Source organism: Furipterus horrens, unplaced genomic scaffold, assembly GCF_987537825.1.
Source record: "Furipterus horrens unplaced genomic scaffold, mFurHor1.1.pri manual_scaffold_7, whole genome shotgun sequence".
NCBI lineage: Eukaryota > Metazoa > Chordata > Mammalia > Chiroptera > Furipteridae > Furipterus > Furipterus horrens.
In genome coordinates, this window is record NW_028327177.1 from 65,049,441 (window position 1) to 65,071,582 (window position 22,142).

Consider the following 22,142-nt stretch of genomic DNA (forward strand, 5'->3'; position numbering starts at 1 on the left):
GCCGAGAGAAATAAGTCAGACAGAGACAGACAAATACCATATGATTTTACTTATATGTAGAATCTAAAAAATAAAATAAATGAATAAATAAAATAGAAACAAACTTACAGATATAAAGAACACTTTGATGGTTTCCAGGTGTGAGGGAGTTTAGGAGGGTGGGTGAAAAAGGGGAAGGGGTTAAGAAGTACAAATTGCCTAATATTAAAATAGCCACAGGGATATAAAGGACAGCATAAAAAATATAATCAATAATATTATAATAGCTCTTTATGGTGCCAGGTGGGTAATACTTACCAGGGTGATCACTTTGTAAGTTATATAAATGTATCGTCACTATGTTGTATACTTGAAAGTAATAAAATAGTGTATGTCAACATCAATTGAAAAAAATTTTTAATGTTTTTGAATAAATAAATGAAGAATGAATCTACAATCTAATTAATTTTCATGCTAATATATATTTTCCAAGTCACACCAGCTATCTGAGAGTTAAAATAAAGTCACAATAAGGAAAACAACACCATTTCTCTGGTTTCATCTGCTCCACTGCCACATATGTAAAACGTAAGAAGATAGGCTAATAATTCAGACAGATCAGGTTAGAAATGCTGCCCCAATACTCAGCTAGCTGTGTGTGGGTCCTGGGTAAGTCATTTATGTTCTCTTACTCAATTTCCTCATCTGTAGAGCAGCTATGATCAGAGGACCTGCTTCATTGTTCTGTGAATGTTAAAAAAGAGGTAGGAGTGTGGAAAGCTAAACCTGATGCCTGACCCCTACAAATTATGTGCTACTATAAACAAGTGCATGATTATAAATTATATATTATTAAAATGTTTTCATCATCAACATTATTATTACATTGTTGTTGTCTTGTGCTGGTTGTGGTGATTACTCTCAAGCTCAATTCTGCCTCACAAGTTTCTTTAGTGGCCCAGAGATTACTACAGTTCTTCTGGACTCCAGATGCCCCTTTTCTCCTGTCCTGCTTAACAGTTACTACCAAAGTTGTGACAACACCTCAAGCTGCCAGGACTACAGGACCATTCTTCACATCTTCCCTGAGTCCCTTCCAGATGCTCTGTGTTCAGAAGACATCCTCTCAGGGGCTGGGGCTAGTTCTGTTCTCCATTGGGCTTGGACAGCGACATGTAGAGAAGATACCCTTCATCCCAAATCACACTGGGCAATGGTTCAGTCTGGTGTCTCACTGTCATTAGTCATTTTTGGGAAACAACTTTTTAATTTTCTGGACCCTCTGTTGCAGGACCTAGCTCAGGTTCTTGGGGACTGAGCTGGAAGGAAATCCAGATGACAGACATTACCTTGCATTCAGAACCACCCCTTGTCTTCCAAGGCTGGTTGTCCTTGGTTTTCTCAGTTTCCTCTTTCCTTGTGTTCTTCTGGAAAGTCTACCTGGTCCTTGTGTAACAGCTACTGTCCTCAAGACCAGCATGGACCTGAATGCCCCCTGGACAGACCCAGCCTGCAGACTTCCATCCATCCCTGCAGAGGTGAAGTGCAATTCATCAAGCCTTGAATTATTTGGCCAAAATATCATTAAATACTACACGATAAATATCAAAGAGCTAGCCGAGATCCCTCCTGAGGATTGTAGCAAGTGAAAGAGTCTATCATCAACATAACTACAATTTTCCAAGGGGACCCTGACCCAAAACTCACCAGGGTCCCCAAGTTATAGCTGACTCATCTCCTCATGCCCCACACACACCTCTTGTCTAGGGTAGCCGTGTCAGGAGGACTCCAGCCTCAGCCCCACCCTGCACATATGTCATTATCATCACTGTGAACCGAGAGCTCTGGGGCTTTATAAAAAAGGACTTTTAGTTGAAACCTTAATAAACCCCACTCAGGGTACAGCCAGATTTTGGAAGGCCTGAAGCTTATACAATTTGAGGGCCACTGACAGTGCACAAAATAATTTATTTTTACAAATTTTACAAAAAGCACATGACTAAGCAGACACATTGCTGTGACCCCTGCCCAGGCTTCAGAAGTGGCTTATGCGAGTGGGGGGCCCTGAAGCCTCACCAGGCACCTGCCTCTGACTTTGCCTGTGGTTCTGGCTTCCCAGAGAGCCATTAACCTTACAGATGTGCAGCAAAGGCAGTGCAAATACAGACACACACTTTGCAGCAGCTGACAGCTGTGAGCCAGTCGCAGCCCTGTAACTCTCAGGAAAAAAAGTACCTTTTGAAGTTCATTTCCTCTGACTGCAGTGGGTAGGCTGACCACCATCACACCCAAAGGTAACCTTTTGGGTCATTTTCACTTGATTTGACCCAATGTTCCCAGTTGTCTGGTGGTCTGGAGCTTTTCTTTTTTTCCTTGGTCATGAATTTCATTTCTTTGCTGTTTCATGGTCTGAGAAAACAGCTTTTTTATCTATGGCACTGAACATCCCTGGCGCTCTCCCACCCAAGGGGAGGAGTAAGTATTGTTTTGTTTTGTTTTGTTCCTAAACTCTACAAATAATAGAAGAAACAGTATTGTTTGTGGTGGGTTCACCTGCTTCCCCAAACCAGAGTGAGCTGTTTTGTTTTCTATTCCTCTCCACCCTCCTCTCCTTTTATCTTGGCTGCTGGCCTTGTTGTTTGGTGGGAATGTAAGTGGCTCCTGCTTTCTTAGGGAACTTCCTCTCCCAGGCAATTCTAAGATTCTCCCCAGAGGCTCTCAGAGGTTGTATTGTTTTATTGCCCCCCACCTCACCCCCATTCCACATAAACCACATAAATATGCACCAAAATACACAAGATGTTTTTAAAGAGCAAAAGAAATGCAGGCATGAGGTTTCCTGGGTACATGGGCCTGTGAGAGAGACAGACAGAGAGACCGGGTGTGCTTTTACACTCACATGGGCGTGTTACAGAAAGAGCAAATGCAATGGAGGTCTGCATGATTTGCTATGTGCATTCTCTTTAGTCTTGAACACATAAAAGGTAGACACAATCATTTTTTTCTCTTGTTTCTTTTGTTTCTCTCCAAGTTACAAGAAGCTGCAGATAATCAGCAACTCAACCCCCCTGCTGGTGGTCTATCCCCAGGGCCAGTCTCAGATCCTGGTTAGGGGTCACTGAACAGTGCCCCCCACAAAGCCTACCTCGAGACAACTGCTGCACAGTGTGGGGAGAATGGCCCATTGATCCCACTGTACAGTCTCAGGGTGCCAGGAATATGGCTTTGTCCCTGTGCCCCAGCTCCTAGCAAAGGACTCACCCTTAGGACCTGCTCGATATACAGCTGTAGAGCGAAGGTTGAGTGAGATGACTCAGGCCAGCCACTTCACAGCTCTGTCCGATTCTCCACCTGGTTTCTTGAATTTTCCTCATGTTATTATGATGCTCTCTGTCAAAAATGGATTGGATTTACCTTAGAAAAACTGCACTCAAAATCCTGCCACTAACCCATTGCTGTGTGATGGTCAGAATAAAGGTCAAGAAGGAAGGTCCCCTCCCTGTCACAACCCTATTGTCTCTGCCCTGAGTAAGGATGTGGGTGCGAGAACCTGTCCTCCACTTTCAGAAGACCCTCTCTTTACATGCTCCAATGATGATTTTCCTATTAGTCCTTCAGCCTCCCATTTATCCCACACCATTTAATCTAAACATTTTATCTATGTTGCTCTCCTGGGAACCTTGGGTAGATGAAGTCTGCTCCTACATCTTCTATTCTCCCAATTTCTCTAAATACAGATGCTCTGCTCCCCAAACCTCACCCCAAAAGATTAAACTAAAATATAGCAAGATCAAAACTGCTGAGACCCTGTAACTGGTGAGAATATGAACGTGAATTAAGAACTGAAGGCCAGGAGAATATGGTCACCAATGATACATTCAATAAGAGGTCAATATCAAAAATATATGAGGAACTCATACAACTTACACACAAACAAACATATGATCTGATTAAAAAATAGGCAGAGAACCTGAATAGACTCTTCTTCAAAGAGCACATACAAATAGCCAACAGACAAATGAAAAGGTGCTTAACATCACTAATCATCAGGGAAATGCAGATTAAAACCACAATGAGATATCACTTCACACCTGTCAGAATGGCCATCATTAATAAATCAACACATAACAAGTGCTGGTGAGGAGGTGGAGAAAAGGGAACCCTCCTGCACTGGTGTTGGGATTGTAAATTGGTGGAGCCACAATGGAAAACATTATGGAGGTTCCTCAAAAAATTAAAAATAGAACTACCTTATGACCCAGAAATTCCACTTCTGGGTATTTATTTGAAGGAACCTAAAATACTAATTTGAAAAGACATATGCACCCCCATGTTTATTGCAGCATTGTTAACAACAAGCAAGATATGGAAGCAACCCAAATGCCCAACAATAGACAAGTGGATAAAGATGTGGTACATATATAATGTATACAATGGAATACTATTTGGCCATTAAAAAAATGAAATCTTACCATTTATGACAACATGGATGGACCTAGAGTGTATTATACTAACTGAAATAAGCTGGACAGCGAGGGACAGATACCATATGATTTCACAAGCAAAATAAACAAACAAACAAACAAACCAGAAACAGACTTGTAGATACGGAGAACAACCTAATGGCTGAAGAATGGGAGGGGAACTGGGGGGCTGGTTTAAAAGGGGAAAGTGATAAAAAAGAAAAAGGAGGTAAATGTCTTCAGGGAGAATAGGTCTTTAGTGCGAATAGCAAATAGGGGACCAACATCCCACCATCCCCACTAAGCACTCACAAAAAGGGAAATAGGCTTGAAGATGCATGTTTGAGTTAGATTTTTTTTTTTAAGAAGAACTGTATGATAGTGAAGTGAAAATGCTGAAGTGAAACATAAAATTACCTTCCCTGGTAGTTTTTAAAATAAAAGATTAGAGGTGGGGTGGGGGATAGAGACATATCTGTTTGTATCTGTTTTGCTCTGCTTCTTCAAGGAAACAAAGGGGTGGATTGCATTCAAGAATTCTCTGACAGATAATTACTGATGCTTCCTAGATGTCAGGCTCAGGTGCTGCTTAAGTGACAGAACTGTAGAAGCGGTCTTTGGTGATAGAGGCAGTGAGGGCAGCGAGACGTGTCACCGCAGCGCTCAGATTCTCGCGACTGTGCAGGGATCTAACCGCCACCATGTTGAGCAAAAGGGCAAACACCAAGACCACCAAGAAGCGCCCCCAGCGCGCAACATCCAATGTGTTTGCCATGTTTGACCAGTCACAGATTCAGGAGTTTAAAGAGGCCTTCAACATGATTGATCAGAACAGAGATGGTTTCATTGACAAGGAAGATTTACATGATATGCTTGCCTCCCTGGGGAAGAATCCAACTGATGAGTATCTAGATGCCGTGATGAATGAGGCACCAGGTCCCATAAATTTCACCATGTTCCTCACGATGTTTGGTGAGAAGTTAAATGGTACAGATCCAGAAGAAGTAATCAGAAATGCTTTTGCTTGCTTTGATGAAGAAGCAACTGGCACCATTCAGGAAGATTACCTGAGAGAACTGCTGACAACAATGGGAGATAGGTTTACAGAGGAGGAAGTAGATGAGCTGTACAGAGAAGCACCTATTGACAAAAAGGGAAATTTCAATTACATTGAGTTCACGCGCATCCTTAAACATGGAGCAAAAGACAAAGATGACTGAAAATAACTCCAAATTCCAGCCAAATGTTCCTTGTCTCCATTTTGGGTATTTCTGAGACTTTGTCCTAGAGCCTATAGCATGCCCTAGCTTTACAGCTTTATAGCCTTTCCTGTGGTATTTATTCTCAGCCATTTTAGGCATATGCATCTCTGTAATCAGACTGAAAATGGGACTTTTTGCCATTTTTGGAATAGAAAATAGGGTAATTTAACTTACCAGCTCCCCCCATAACTGCAATCTACACAGAGTCAATATATTTTTTCAGAGAAAGTTATTCACCCAGTTTTTTCTGAACCATAATTAAACTTTATGATAAAAACTTAAAAAAAAAAAAAAAGAAGTGAACAAACCAGGCCAAACAGACAGTAAATAGTTAATTGATGACATATTTGTCAGATAATGCTAACTACTACAGAAAAAACAAAAAGGAGAGGGAGGGGGGAGGCGAGAGGGAGTGGCAAGAGGGGGTGGAGGGTGAGAGTGGGTGACTATTTAAGTAGAGTTGTCAGGAAAGACCACATGGGAAAAGTGACCTTTGACCAGAGCCCCTAATCACAGATTGCAGTAGATCAGCAGACAGCTGAGAACATTCCAGGTGGAGGAAAGGCCAGTTGCAAGGCCTGAAGGTGAGAGCATACTTGGCATGTTCCATCAATAGCAAAGAGTAAGGAAAAGATAGGGAATGAGGTCAAAGAGGATGCTTAGCAGCTTAGATAAGTCATTCTTTAACTTTATGATTAAATTCTGCATTTAGGGAACATTCCTACATACCAGAAACAAAATCATGCCCCAAGGGAGATATTTTTTTTTTTTTAAGTAAAAGTAACCACAGAAAATTTTCACTAATCAGCTCTCTCAGAGGTAACAGCCAATCTCTTTCTGCCTAATGTGATATTTTGCAGTCTCTTCTGCTAAATCAAGCCATAGACCACTTAATCACAACATATGAATGATTAAGTTTTCAAATACAGGCATGGTCTTTTAACTTAAGGATATGTCAAACCCAACACTGAATGAAACAAAACGCTGAATGAAAAACACTAACCTAAGAGTAAATATGGTGAGACATTTTACCACATAACTCTAAAGAAGCATGATATCACAGCCTATTCACACAGAATCTGAAGACTGCCCTGTCCCCAGACCCATCTTCTAAGGACAGTTATTCACCTTGTTCTCAGGACTTGTGGACCTGGGGAAAGAACTGGCTGCAAATGCCTGGGGACACCTGCTGATAGAGGAAAAGCAAGGCCCTGGGTTCTGTTTCAGTCCTCCTTTCTCCCTCTCTATGCTCCCACCCCAGGGCAGAATATCCAAATCAAGGCCGGCATTATACTTCAAGTTGAGGTTCCAACAGCTTACCCTTTGCATGTTCTCCATACTTCCTGAAACAGAGGGCACCTTTTAGGAATTCAGTGTGCTGAGTCACCAGCTAGCTGTACACTCTCTCTTCCATTTAAGGCCACCAGGCTGAGCCCCCAACTCCTCCTTGATAAAGAGAACACCAGGGTCACATGGAGAGGACCTTCAGAGGAGATTCTTGTAATGCAGCCAGACTTGGAACAAAAAGAATGATTTTAGCTTCAGTGTCCTTAAGGAAACATAGTCACTCAGAAGTAATTACAAAAACCTCTGCCCTTATCTTTACAGGGTACTCCAAAGGATGTCTCCCACAGCTGCTTAATTACTGCCTGGTTTATTTCATATGAACTGAGTTTTCATCCATTAAACATGTTCATAAGGATGACAAAGATACTGGAAAATTCTAGCCCTCGGGGGCCATTGAGAGATCAGCCCTGGGAGCTGGCACGGCTACTGCCCAGGGCCCCATCTTGCTGGCAGACAGGTTTTGGTGAATTGGTTACCCAACAATACAAATTTGACAGTTTCACATAAAAATCTAAAATTAGCGATCCTCTTAAAAACCTGAAAGATCTGACAACACTGAACCAAAACTCCTCCAAAGAACTAATTGGCCTTCTGAGAAAAGGTGCTGGAAGACATGTTCCCTGGGTTAGCACCCACAAGCTTCCCCATCAGTGCCTGTCCTTGTGAGGGTGCACTTGGACCCCCATCCAGTCCAACCACTTCATCCCACAGATGAGGAAATCAGGTATGGAGAATTTTGAATGACTTCCCCAAGGTCACTCAATTAGGTAAAAGCTGATCAGGAACCAGAATCCAGGTCCTCTTCCCAAGACACCCCTATTTCTTGGAGCTTTGGTTGTGAAATAAATTGGGCCACATTTGAAGCAGTACCTCAGATGATATTAGCTCTGAAGTTCTTTTAATTATAAATCATCACTGGAAACTAATGAAGGCATCAAAGCTGTGATACTGGTATTGGACCAGGAGGCTGGGGAAATATAACCAGGACACACGACATTTCCTGAGGGTTTTAAAATATAAGTAATCTATATTTTAAATGTCATGATTTTAGTAACAGAGCAGAGCAAAGCAAGTCTAAATCAAAATCACATCCTAATTTAATTATGGTGAGTAAATTAGAAATGATATTCCTTGGCCTTTTCTCAGAGTTTTTTAATGCAAAAATTCTGCCCATCATTACGTTAATTTATGATAACACAGATGATTAAAATAAATGGGTAATTATTGAGGCCTTTTAAGATTCTTCGTGACCAGGGATATTATTTTTTTCACAAGGTAAATTTACAGGCCATATAAAACATGTTTGTTTACATGGGTAGAAGTATTATAAATGTATGTGTAATATTAAAGTATGAGGGCACTAATGACCCTGACATTAATTTGTTTTCTCACTCCATCAATTCAGAAAAGAAATAAGAGCTTTCCTACATTCATTTTTCTACATACCACTGGCTTATTATTCCATCCTATTTCCCCAGAAGCTCCAGCTCCACCTGTACCATTTCCTGTACCCGTCACCCTGAAAGGATTTAAAAAGAAATCAAATATAGTCTATAATACTGTAATAACTATGTACAGTGCCAGGTGGTTACTAGAAATACTGGAGGAAACACTTTGTAAAGTATGATTGTCTATCCACTATGCTGTACACCTAAAACCAATACAAAATAACATTGAGTGTAAATGGTAATTGAAAAACATTGAAAAATAAACTAAAACATTTCTTTGGAAAACCATGTAATCTTGAAAATGACCCTACACACCCCCTTCAAAAAAAAAAGTACTAACTAGATGGTAATATATGGATCATTAATGTAACAAGTGAAATATGTCACATGCTTTACTCCTTTCTTACCACCTTAGCAGCCACCCAAATCTGGGTACCTGTAAGACAGTCTCAGCACAATGCTGTTCGGTAATGCTATAATGTCACTTGAAATTGCATTTGCTAAAATTAAACTGGCACTTCACAGAAATTACCATAACATGTAGCATCACACACTCTGACAGTGAGGATGCTTGTGTGGCTCAGGCAGCCCTCAGAACACAACTGTGCATCACAAGAGGGACCACACAGAGACTGGTTGAGTGGGAGAAAACCTTTGAAACCCAACCCCCCAAATACTGCAGTCTCCAGTCCCTTCAAGGTGACCCGAAAGTCATTGCTCACGGTCAACGTCCAAAATTCTCTGCCTTCTTTTTTCCCCCTTTTTAAAATCAGAGCAGGGAGGAGGCGCTCAGTAGTTTGGCAACGAAAAGGAAAGCTCTACTTTGTCATCTGCCAGAGCGGGTTTTTTTCCCTTGCCTCCCCACCACTCTTAGGATCAAGGCGAACTCCTTCTGAGCAAGGGACACTCCTTAATCACAGGAGGAACTTTTAAGGCAATGGGAAGGCATTCCCCTGCCCAGGCAGCATTTTGTTCTAACCTGAAGCATACGTCAGCTTCCTCACTACACAGCTCAGGAGTCAAAAACAAGTAAAGAGTTAAAGAAACACCTTGGAAACCAGGCAAGAGAGTCCCAGAGCTGTGCAGGTGCTGAATTACAGCCTGCCACTGCTCATCATGCCACAGATTCCCATGTTAAAAGAGAGCAACATTTGGCTTTTCTTATTCTGCCATTTTAAGAAAAAAGCATGAAATAAACGTTCTGCTCTCCCAGCATAGAACCGAGCACACAGGAGATGCTCCTGGATGATCAACAGAGTTTTATAAGATCTCATCAGAGTTCCTTCCCACCCTGCAAATTCAGCCTGATACTGAGGTGTCTAGTCCACAGATGGCGAGTTTAGAGCTATATCATTGGACATAACAACTAAAGGGCTATGTCCCCTTGTGGGAGTCAGGCCAAAGCTCTGCCCTGCCATGAAGTCATCTTACTGAATAGCACAAATTTTCAGTTTAGAATTCCACGAATAATGAAATCGATAAACTGATGGTCAAAATGAAAACAAGAGAAATTTTATCTTTTCTTAGCCACTGGAGGGAAAAACAAAGGTATGCAAGACAGAGAAGAATAGTTTGTTTCTTCTTTTTTATTTAAGTCACAACACATCAGTACAACAGAGGTCAAACCCAGCTCAGTGAAGGGTGCTTAAGCTACACCTGCTAAACGAATAAACCTGGAAAATGATGCTCTCATAGCCTGAATTAAATGAAGTAAACCAAAAAGAACACAGCAAAGTCCTTTTAAATATTTCAACAGCCACATCTCCATGCGCCAAAAAGAAAACACAAACATAAAAATTTCCATTGACAAGAAAATATGGCCGTTCTAGGAAGAATTAGGTTATGCTTTTAACAGGTTCCACTGGACTATCTGACTGACTGCTTGCTCACCCTGTTCATTTATCCATGTTAACATTTGTGAATTTGATATCTGCGAGATTAAAAATGCATTGCATTGCTTGGGGTTGGTAAATGCAGGCATAGTCTATGCAATTATCTTCAGTCTCCTCCGAGCCAACTGCAAAAGAGGGCCTAAAGTACAAGTGGCTTCCTCCTAACTAAGCCAGACGTATGAGTCTGGTCCTGGCAGACAACAGCGGTTGGTCATATGAACTCAGGGCTCCTGATGTTTTGTTTGTACATTCACTTTTCCTGCTGTAGTAGGCAAACAATTAACTAGTCTTCTGTCTTGGATAAAGCTGATCATCTGATTTGTCAACGCTTTGTTCAGAAATATAAAATTCAATATCCCCCCAAAATATTATTTATACAACACCTTGTCAAAATATTAACATATAACATCATGTTAACATTGAGCATAGTGGTGTGGAATTTAATTCTAAGAATAGAATAGAATGTAACTATACAGAGAAAAACATCCTCAAAATACTAAATATTAGAATTTCCCAAACTTTGAGGCAAAAATGGAATCATACTTAGATGGATAGGATCACCAAGTGTTGGTTTACAGTATTTCCCTTTAATGTTTGGAACAAAATTTAACAACTAGTTTTTAAAAACTGCTAATACATGTCATGATTTAAAAAAGCATTTAAAAAGAAAAAATGTAAACCAACAAACCTTTAGTCTTTCAACAAAATTTATCTGGAATTGTACCTTTTTCCTCTTTGTGTTACTGACGACTTTAAGGTGATGTTGGCAACAGCCCAGCTCAGCTGGGATTTTAAGCTGTCCCCTCCCTCATGCGATAGCACCAGTTCTTTAGAAAGCTCCAATCTCCGTCCCCCACGGTCTATATGGCTTGCCAAGGTTTGCTGTCTGCGTGGGTGCTGAAGGGCTCAGTGCATTGGGAGAAACTAAGTGGAAGGAGCCGAAAGAGAAGGGGAAGGTGGACAGGGAAGCCAAGGAGGAAAGCAGGGGCGGCGACACTTTGGAGGAGGAGGTGACCACGGGAAGCACTGGTCCAAGGCCGCTGCTAGGGGGCGCTCGCAGGGCAGGAGCCTCGGGATGTGCCGGAGCCAAGCGGCCCTGGTGGTGCGGGTCCTTGGGTGAGGCCGTCGAGCCGGTGTTCCCGTGGCCACTCTGGGGCAGCAAAAGCGGGTGTGCCACGTGTGGGGGATGTCCGAAGGCGCTCCCCCAGGGAAGGTGTCCGAGGCCCGCGTGCGCTCCGCTTGCCGCTTCCCGCTGGGAGGCGTAGTTGTTAAGATGCGAGACTAGTCGGACTCGAAGCGGGTCGGAGGCATCAAGTCCTTCGATGATGCTCAAGTAGCGGGCGACTTCTGCCAGGCATTCCCGGAACCCCAAACTCCGATAGTCCATGGCCAGGGCGTGTGCGTCAAAGTAGCCTGGGGCGGAGAACAAAAGAAAAACCTCTAGGCTCTGCTCACTGCCCGCCTTTCTTCTATCCCAGAGGAAGCCCTTCCCGGCAAAGACCTACGTACTGAAAAGATGGCATTCACGGGCTCTTCTGAAAGTACAAATACTTTGGAGTCGACCAAAATCTTTGCAATCAACATGAGATGTATGGGTTCACTAATGCAAGTTCAAAGCTCAATTAGAAGCTGCTGAGCAGAAATTAGAATTGTACCCTACTGGCAGATGAAATTATGTTCATTCCTTTAATGTTTTCCCTCAACAATAACAAAAAAATACATCAAGGGTAGGGAAACCACAGAACAGTGGAATTCATTAGACACACAGATGTAAGTTATCACCATGGAGCTTTTAGGCACTTGGTCCCGAGGAAAGCATTTCCCGGCTGGAGACAGACACACAGACCCTGGTTCCCCACCTTCAGCTAGGTTTTCTCTGCTTAACCACAACAGGTTTCTTTCCTCAAGTGTCATGTTGCAGCTCATTTTTTAAAAACCTGTATATAAAATTAAGACCATACACACACACACACACACACACACACACACACATTTTAAGCTTTCTTTTCAGAATGGCGATACACAAATGTGGTGAGAGCTACCTGATCTTAATCCATGCTGACACACATAACAGGCATTTTACAAAAGAAGGTGCATTAATTCAATGTGCAGAGAGAGAGTTGGGGTGATGAATTCACATGAGAAAAACCTCTCTGCATTTCAAAATGCACAGACAGACAACCACACACACCAGGGACAGGACCCTCCCTACCCTCCAAAGCACACAATAAAAATAAGGCAGCGACTGCACAGGGGTTCATTCTGCCTCAACACTCAGGGCCCAGCCAGGGGACTAGTGACACCTACCTTTCCCTCCTGCAGTGTGCAGCATTTTCAGGTGATCTACGGTCATCTGCAGGATTTCAGCTTTTTCTAGCTTAGCAGATCCCTGGGAGAGAAAACCGCAGAAGACTGATTTGGCACCACGTGCCCTTGGGAAACAATTTAAAATATATACCCAGATTTTACTTCGTACTTCCTAAAAGTACAGACTAAGGCAAAATGAGTTGTCCTCACAAAATGTGTTGGAATCTGTATGAATTCTTCTCCTGGCACAAGCAACACGGTAACTTTACAAGACACCGATAGGGTTCAGATGAATGAGGGGGAAGGAGTCAGAAGGTGCGGACAGCAACACTGGAAGCTCTACCTACTTTCTCCATTACCTGCTTCTCAAAAGCACTGGGTACCAGTCTTCTCAGCTCAGACAAGCTGTTATTGATCCGGTCTCGTCGGCGCTTCTCAATGATCTGCAGAAAGCAGGCAAAACAAAAGAGGGCATGTCCACTATGGCTGTAAATCCCAAAGCGAAGAAAGGCGGCTCTTTCCGTTAATTATTTTTAAGAGCACTGTAAAAAGACTCACGCCTCTCCGTCTTTTCCTGGCCAAGATCTGTGAAGACGTAGTTGGGGACATGGAACCTAGGGCCGCACTCAAGTTTCTGAATGATTGGGGAAAAAAAGAGAACAGGAATCGCCGTTAGGCGAGGGTAGGTGATCTGTGGGGTCGCCCCCACACTCCCCGCACTTGGGCTGTTTTGGCAACTTGGGCTTGAAAGTGCCATGGGTCACCCCCGAGCAGCAGCCGGCCTGGGAGACGCGGAGGTCAGCGCAAGGCACCGGCGCGCCCGGCCCTCGCCAGCTGTCACCGAGTCCAGCCCGCGCTCGCCCCCCGCTCCGGCTCCGTTCTGCAGCCACCAACTCACCCATTCTCATCCGCGCTCTCCTTTTCCACCTCGATGGTCTCGTCCAGCTCGCTGTCCGAGGAGCTGTACTCGGGGTGGGCTCGCTTCATGCTGGCTGTGCGGGGGCTCTGGGAAGGATCGGTGCAGCGGGCAAGGAATTAACGGCAGCCGCGACTCTTCGCACTGGGCTGCTTGAGTTCTGCACACACTGATCCCGCTCGAGCTCTGCCTCCCGTTAAAACTCAACCATCCCTTTCCCACGCTGTGCCCCTTCCAGGGCCCTGGGGAGGGAGGGGTGCCCCAGGAGCGGGATGGGGGGGCGGGACAGGGGCTCCCTGGCAACAGTCTCCCTTCCGCCAATCCGTTTTCTCACTCCGCTGATTGGCAGCCGCCCAGGGGAGGGGCGCGGGAGAGGATGATGGCCAAGGCTTAACCCCACGCCCGCCCCCTGCGCCAGCCCCTGCCTGGCGGCAGTGTGTCGGCTCCCCGGGTGCTCTGCGGGCCACCGCTGAGGGGAAGGAGAGGAAGCGGGCGGCGGAGGCCGGGCCTGGACAGCAGCGAGCCAGCCAGCAGCCACAGTCCCGCCCCGCCCCGCCCCGCACGCCCTATTGGCCTGGCCGCGCGCCAGGGCCGCGCCTGCAGCACCGCTGGTGAGCCACACGCACTGCGGGCCGTGGGAAAGTGCCGGCGCCCCGGCCGCCAGCCAATCGGGCGGCTGGCGGCGGCGCTGGCGGCGGTGCTGGACGTCAGCATGAATGGAGAAGAATGGGCCGGCGGGCGGGGCTGTGGGGCCTGTGGGCCGCGCAAGGGCGCGCCGGGGCTTGGGGGCTGGGCGGCTGGGCCTCCTGTGTGAACCTGTAATCTGAGTCCGGGAGCCTGGCTGCCTTGGAAGCCTCTTCCCTGCGCCGTGGTAAAGCCTGGCTGCAGGACTGCCCGTGCCCCGCGGCAGGAGGCGTGTGCACCTGGCCTGGCCAACCCGCTGGCTGCTCAGCTGAGGGTGCAGGGCGCCCTCCACAGTGATCGACAGCTCTGGGGCTGGGAGCTTGGCGTGGCAGGACTTGGTGTCAGCGAATGTTCTTTTCGGTTTCTGGGGTCAAGTCCCCAATTGCGTCCGGTCTCGCTTTCGCAGCGGCTTCGCAGCCTCCGGGACAGAATGAATTGACCTGTGCATCCAATTTCAGGGAAAGTGGAGCCCTTGATTCGGCTGACTACGGTGGCGGGGGGCGGGGGGCGGCCCCTGGTGATACTCGTTTTTTTTTTTTTTTTTTTTTTTCAGGCGTTGGCAGTCTCATCCGCTCAGCGGGCGACTGGGTGGCGGGCCCAGCATTGAGTCTAAGGTCGCCTTCTCAGCTGAACTGCACGTCTCCGACCCAGAGACACACATACATCCAGCCTCGGTGGTGGCCTGGCGAGCACTGAGTGCTAGTTGAAGTCCCAATGAAGACATTTTTTTTTTTTTTAAGACAGTTGTAAATCTCGGACTGAGTCGTGATTCAAGGATTTGGCGAAGCAGCCAGGATGGTTGATTGGAATGTGGAAATCCAGGCTTCTCTGTCCCTTACAACAGAGCAGAGCCATGTTTTCCTGAGGGCTGTTATTGCTGCTGCCTTGCAGTCTGTCAGAGGAAGGGTTGGTAAATGTTGAGGATGATACAAAAGTTCTCACCTCTGCAAATAGCTTCTTCGTTTCTATCACTCCTCAATTATTGATCTCAATGCCATCCTAATACGTTTTGGACGCCGCACAGTGAGTGGCCTGAGCCTCATACGTATGTTTGTTTCTTTTTCTCAGCCTTCACCCCAACACACGTTAGGCCACCTACTGGCTCCCACTGAACCTCATTCCACTTCACCTTCACTTCAGCCCCTCAGCCCTTCCTGTGCTCCCCTCTCTAGGCTGGGCCCCTCCACCTGCCATCTGGGATTTGTTCCTGCCTGCACATCTGACACCCTGGCTCCCTGATACTCCACCTTGTGCCACTTGTCAGTTGTCCAGCCAAGATCAATCTTGCTGCCTGCTTTCCTTGTTGCTGCTCACAATAATAGCTCAGGGTGGTGTGTGTGTGTGTGTGTGTGTGTGTGTGTGTGTGTGTGTGCTATCATCACAGAACTTGGAAGTTCAGCCTCCTGTGCTCTTTTTACACAGTCTTCAGTCGAGCACCTAACTGCCACCTGCCTCTTCCCTCCCCAAACCTGATGGAACCATCCACCCACTTCCATCAGCTTTTCAGAAGTTCCTCTGACATTCAGTTTCTTCCCCAAAGTGACAGGACATCCTGCCCCAGAAATCAGTGTGTCCACTACCCATCTGAGGTTCTGTAAATGTTCCCAGCCTCTGGATTTGCAGTGAGTCAGCGTTTCCTGCTCTGGCCCATTTCTGCTGCCTTTCACAAACAGGGACAAGTGCCGATGGGTGGGTCAGAGGAAAGGCAAAGTGAGGTTGAGGATTCCTGACTCTACATGGGCACCTAAACAAAATAGTTCTCCCACATTCAATATTATTTTTCTGTAAAAAATAAGGTCTATTTAAAAATTTTCCATTTCTCCTGCCTCTCAGCTCTCATTCATCCACCCAAATTACTTTCCAATGGCACAAACAAAATAAGATCAATTATGGAAAGCATTTACAAGGTGCTTGGCCATTAGTAAATACTTTATATACAGCAGCTGTTACTATTAGCTATTAATATCATGATTTACCAGTGAGTAAATAAACTGAGTTTAGGTTACCCCTTGGTTTTCTTCTGATACTCTGTCGCACATCTAATGAAGTTTGAAGGATGACAAAATCATTATCTAGTAATTGGATGTATTAAAAACAGTGTCTCTAGAAAGTAATACCCTGTTAAGATGATGAGAAAGAACTTGTGCTTCTTGTTAGGTATACTTGATTATTTTGATTGGAGCTAGAACATAAACACCTATTTATTGTTAATTAAAGTTGTGCTTTTTAAGTCTTTTATTAGGGACCATCCCCTGAGCAGACTGTGCTGTAAATATGTGTGTAAATAAGTAGCATACTCACAGTTCAGAAATGACACTCTTATGGGAACACACCAACTCAGACACCACAAAATGATCTCCCAAAATGTCACACCAAAATTTTGACTAAGTGCCAGTTTTCCTCTGTTCTTATGCTTGCTGCTTTCTCTAGATGCTGTCTCACATGCTCCGTTGCCTTGTGGCTTGTTATGCCATGCTGTACACAGATGCCCTGCTATACCCACACTGCTAATGGAGGTCAGATGGAAGACGTCTGATCTGAAGGAACTGTTTAATTGGAAACCTAACAGGCTGCAGTGTGGGATGGCGGGAGAGGAGGATTCCAGGTCTCCTGCTTTGTCAGCCTTTCCTAGCTGTGTCACTGGAGACTTAACCTTTCTTCTCTGAGCCTCAGTTTCCTCATCTGTAAAATAAGAATAATCCCTCAATATTTGTTTTGTTGAAAAGTGAAATGAGACAAAGTATTTTGTGAAATACCACACAAATGTTAAGCCTGATGCTTATGATTTAACATGATGATGGTGGTAATAACATGGGCTGCTTCATCCAGAGCATGGCTGGGCCACATAAGAGGCTGCTTCTGCAGATTTTCTGTAGGTTTTCTTGCTCCTGCCAGTAAATTCCTACAGAATTGGCCCAAGGATATTTTAAATGCCTAAGTGCATTTCACAGAACATTACTCTCTCAAGAGTCTTTGTAGACAAAAGTATATGTTTTCAAATATACTGGGGGAACTTGGAGATCTCAGGGCATACAAGACCAAAAATTGCTCTGAGAAGTAACATGCATACAGAGGTGTCATTATGCAACTCACACCCCACCACTACATGCATACTTACCACCAAGGGTGTTCTGATGTGCAGGGAAATGCATGGTGGCATAGGGAGATGGGGGGTTTGGCAAGGTAGTAGTTTTAAGGAGGGTTTGGTGGTGGTGACCTTGGTCGTGAACATCAATGTGGCACTGCCCAGGCAAGGTGGAACTTAAGAGAGGAGCCAGGGTCCCACATGCAGGCAGGAAGAATTCAGAGTCAGTATAATCTGACCCTTAACATGGCCTTGCTTGTACACAAAGACTAGTGGGGCCAGGCAACATTCCAGTTACAAGATGAAGAAAGAAGTAAAAGGTATTTGGATATCATTCCTGATATGGACTGAATTGTTCCCTCAAAATTCATATGTTGACACCCTAATCCCTGATGTGATAGTATTTGGAAATGGGGCCTTTAAGTTTAGAAGAAGTTGGTGCCCTTATGATTGGGTTAGTGCCCTTATAAGAAGACACACCAGAGAGATTGTGCTCTCTCTGCAAGGTGAGGACACAGTAAGAAGGCAGCCTTCTGAAAGCCAGGTGAGAGAGCTCTCACTGACTGTGCTGCGATCCTGATCCCAGACTTCCAGCCTCAGAACTCTGGGGGGAAAAAAAAAGTGTTGTTTAAGTACCCAGTCTATGGTATTTTGTTAAGGCAGTTGATTAAGACAATCCCTATTTCAAAACTTATGAAATGTTAATGTATCTTTGTAAGTAGACATTTTTGTTATAGAGATATTCAATTTCACACCTTTTAAAACAGATATACTTGTCAGTAATTGAAAAAACTAAACATGATTTTTATAATTTTTCCCACTTAAAAGGCCCCATTTTGACAGGATCAGCGATATATTTTTCAATAACTTTTTTTCAAATCCCTTATCAACTATACATTAATGAAATAGGACTAATTTATTTCCAAATAAGTGGCAGAGGGCCTGGCGTTTCTGCCTAGTATCATGATTTAACAGGAATGTAGAGTTTCAGTCTGGGATCTTCCTCCTGTCTCTCTCCTTTTTGAGCTGCTCATCAAATGACAATGAGGTAAAGAGGCAGTTGATCTCTGCTACAGGTTCCCACCACAGTACTGATCTTCTGGCCCTCTAACTGGCCATGAGAAATGAATCCAGGACTCTTCCCCACCCACCCATCACACACAATCTCCAGAATTCACTTTGCTAAGTTCTCCTTCCTCCAGTCTTGCAACTGTGACCATTCCTCTACAAGCAACTTCCCAAGTACTGGCAGATTGTTTGCCCTCTCTCTGGATCATACAAGATATCAGATCTTAATAGAAGTGTTTACAAAGAGAAGTTTCATGAACAATTATTTGGATGTTATCATTCTGAACTTAGATTCCCTTAAAACACACACATATGGACACATGTACAGATTTTGCTCTACAGTTAGGCATGAGTTTTCCACACAAGACACAATAGTATAGACTATAAAAATCTTTCCTTCTTGAATTGTTTAATCAGACACTCTTAGGCCCACAGCACTAAACTGTGTGGACAAGAAGACTGAACAAGAGCAGACCACAGTGTCGCCTTTGTCAGCATTTTCTCTCTGTTTATTTTTTGTAACAAGACCGACATGTGAAGAACCCACAAGGCCCCATGGTGTTCTCTAAGAGGACTCCTCACATTGCTGTCTCCCTGTGTTAACTCCTGAAATCTGGTTGCTGGAACCCATTTCTTAAGTGCAAGACAGAGAGAGTATGTTGATAGATGGTGAGTGAAGAAAGAATTGTGCAGGATTAGACACTTCAATGCAATGGGTCAAGAACACCTTGCTGCTATGATTCCCTCTTTCTGTTTTTGTGGCATTTGTGGAGTTCAGAGAGAAAACAGGAGGGGTGTGGTGGGCTGTGCCATAGTGGGGAGAAAAAGGCCTTGAAGATAAGGACATGAGGCAGGAGAGAGATGGTCCATTGTAAATTATGACCACATCATGAGGACAAAGAATGAAACAGGATAAAACAACCTAGTTAGGTTCAGAACAGAACGGGGAGATTATGAATCCCCATCACACATAGTTGAAGGGATACAAAATGAATACACACATGGAAGAAAGAAGTCCTAAAGTTAGTTGGGAATCTGCTAGGAATGAACCTAGATTAAGGCTATGGTTTCAGAAAGGGAAAGAAAAGGGGAAAGGAATTCTGAAAGAACATTGAGCAACATTTGACATGTCATTAGATGGAAATAATGCTGCCCAACCAGGTAGTGAGTCGAGGACCACTCCCAGACTGCTTGCTCTAAAACAGTAGTCCTAATACCAATCAGAGTTACCTGGAGAGCTATGCCACTGCTGCTGATCCAAGAACCACACTTTGAGAACCTCTGTTCTAGAAGATCATTTCTCTTTGCTAACAGAGAAACGAGGTCTAATAGAAGACAGTTGAGAAGACAGGGTGTGTGGCTTCAAGTCTATCAAAAGACCATGATGAGATATACAACATTCAGCTGCGTCTTTGAAGTCAGTCAAGATCTTTCAAATGGTAAGAGCTTTGTACTTTTCTTATTAATTCAGGATATATGTTAAATTCCTAAATTGAGCTATTTGCATTTTGGGATGGTTTTGTTGGTGGTGGTAATGGTTTTGCTATATGTGTTAGGAATGTCACTGCCGACTTGAGAAACCACGGACTCTCAAAAATATGTTTCCCATGGGAAGGGCTCCATGGAGAAGAAAGGAAGCATTGTTTCCTCTGTGTAAAATGAAATGTGCAGGACTCTGAACCCTAAACAGATGAGCAAATAAAAGATAAAAGCATAAAGGAGACCATCCTTCAGATCTACAAAGGCAAAATAATTAAAAACTAGGTGAACATTACAGTGGTAATGATAGAACTTAATAATATGTATTAATTATATAAACAGACAAACTGTGTTCCTCCAGGGCCTACTCCATCGTTTTGTATTGAACTTTGATACACTCAATATATATATATAACTTCAGACCCTAGAACTATGCCGCTCAGACCAGTGGTTCTAAAACTTCAGTGAGCATCAGAATCACATGAAGGACTTCAGAAAACACAGGTTCTTGGACCCAAACTGTAGAGGGCCTGATTCAGTAAATCTAGAGTGGGGTCAAAAATCTGTATTTCAGCCCTGGGCAGTGTGGCTCAGTTGGTTGGAGCATCATCCCATAACTGAAGGTTTGCGGGTTCAATTCCTGGTCAGAGCACACAACTAGGTTGCGGTTCAATTCCCAGTCTGGGCACCTATGATCCCAGGTCTGGGCATGTTCAGGAAGTAACCAATTGATGCCTCTCTCTCACTCACATCGATTTTCCTCTCTTCTTTTCTCTTCTCTTCTCTTTTCTCTCTCCCTCTCCCCCACCCACCCACCTTCCTCTCTGTCTGGAAGCAATAGAAAAAAATGTCCTCCAGTGAGGATAAAAAAAAAAAAAAAAATGTGTATTTCGAACAAATTGCCAGAAAGATTGATGCTTGCTCAGGGCCATATTTTAGGAATGCTAGTTAAGATCTGTAGTTTACAACTTGGCCACATATTAGAATGATTTGAGGAGGTTTTTTGTTTGTTTGTTTGTTTTAAACCCCAATTCTTATCACACACCTCAAAACAAATTCAGACTCTCTGGGACTGAAACCCAGACATCAGTAGGTTTTTGAAGTTCTTGGTGAATCCATTGTGGAGCCAAAGTGGAGAATTTCTAGCTATATAATTAGTTGCCACATCAGAATCACTCAGAGGACTTGTTAAAACAGACTGCTGGCCCCTGTATACTGGAGTTCTTGATTCAGTAAGTCTGGTTGGGTCTGAGAACATTCATTTCAATCATGTTCCCAGGTGATGTTGCTAATTGGTCTCTGAACCACACTTCAAGAAACATCAGTTAGACCAACTTGAATCTGAACTTGGAATCTACTAGGGATCTGGTATAAAATACCAATGTTAGTCTCCCCCACCCCCCAAAATACCAACAAAAACTGGGCATTGGGATTTAATTTGTCTGGGATGGTGTGTGGCAAAAGTATGCTTTTCAAACTCCCCAGGTGATTCTAAGCCACAGACTTTTTATTATTTTATTATTTATTTGTTTATTTATTTAGTTACTTATTTAGAATTTAACACCTTTACTTGGGCATTTATGAACATGAAATCTATTCAGCAACAAAAAGTACAGTATTCTGATCACTGAACTGGAAAAGTCAGCCAAAGACAACACTAATTCCTATTCCACTTATTTCTTGGCTCCATCTCAGCACTTTCTGATCATGTGTGACAATTCTGTCTTGGACTTATTTCTGTGTCTTGAAGTCCAGTTTTATGCTATGCTTCTCAAGCTTCCTCTTTTACTAGAAGATCTCTTACAATGTCTGAACTTGGAACTATTGCATGAATCTGATTCTGATGAAGAAAGAGCATCTTCCCAAATATCAGTAAGCTAGAAGAACCATCAGGTGTATCAGGCTCTAATCTCCCCAGGGAGCCCAGTTTTGACTGAGAGAAGTGGTTTATTACCAAGGGCATATCTGAGAATTTCATTTTATTATCTTTCTGTTCCATGCATACAGAGAGTAACTTTTCTGTAGATTCATTTTCTTTTTTTGTTACTTTTTTTTTTTTTGGCATTTCAGTAGTTTTCTTGTATACGTTTTTGGCCTGATCCACCAGAAGCTGAAATTCATTCTGATGTTTTTTATGATATCTACTGTGCTAAGACTGAGAATCACTGCCACTCTACCAAAGGTGAGGGTGCAATAAATGTCTCACCTATAA

General features: G+C 43.8%; 1 protein-coding gene, 1 long non-coding RNA gene and 1 pseudogene across 4 annotated transcripts; 2 read left to right on the forward strand and 1 right to left on the reverse strand.

The window, feature by feature from the left end:
- The first annotated feature begins 5,060 nt into the window (after nt 1-5,060).
- On the forward strand, nt 5,061-5,979 carry LOC150004566 (myosin regulatory light polypeptide 9 pseudogene; annotated as a pseudogene).
- A 4,088-nt stretch (nt 5,980-10,067) lies between these two features.
- Nucleotides 10,068-14,120, reverse strand: HEY1 (hes related family bHLH transcription factor with YRPW motif 1). 3 transcript variants are annotated; one of them, XM_090282900.1, is made up of 5 exons: nt 13,597-14,120; nt 13,257-13,332; nt 13,046-13,141; nt 12,699-12,780; nt 10,068-11,804 (listed from the first exon to the last, which is right to left on the reverse strand). In XM_090282900.1, exons 1-5 carry the CDS (start codon nt 13,683-13,685, stop codon nt 11,221-11,223), a joined length of 927 nt encoding a protein of 308 aa, XP_090139026.1. In that variant the 5' UTR covers nt 13,686-14,120; the 3' UTR covers nt 10,068-11,220. The 3 variants fall into 3 exon arrangements, with proteins under 3 accessions (XP_090139026.1, XP_090139027.1, XP_090139028.1); XM_090282901.1 differs by having other exon boundaries at nt 13,058-13,141; nt 13,597-14,118; XM_090282902.1 differs by lacking the exons at nt 12,699-12,780; nt 13,046-13,141; nt 13,257-13,332; nt 13,597-14,120 and adding an exon at nt 12,251-12,305.
- A 40-nt stretch (nt 14,121-14,160) lies between these two features.
- LOC150004568 (uncharacterized) lies at nt 14,161-19,886 on the forward strand. The gene is made up of 3 exons (XR_016512395.1): nt 14,161-14,225; nt 14,852-15,343; nt 19,766-19,886. It is a non-coding gene; the product is annotated as an uncharacterized LOC150004568 (long non-coding RNA).
- The last annotated feature ends 2,256 nt before the right edge of the window (nt 19,887-22,142 follow it).

Coding starts and splice junctions, on each gene's coding strand:
- HEY1 (XM_090282900.1), bottom strand. CDS start 13,685: ATGAAGCGAGCCCACCCCGAGTACAGCTCCTCGGACAGCGAGCTGGAC. Junction 13,333..13,596: donor GAGAGCGCGGATGAGAATGG/GTGAGTTGGTGG, acceptor CCAATCATTCAG/AAACTTGAGTGCGGCCCTAG. Junction 13,142..13,256: donor CCAGGAAAAGACGGAGAGGC/GTGAGTCTTTTT, acceptor TGCTTTCTGCAG/ATCATTGAGAAGCGCCGACG.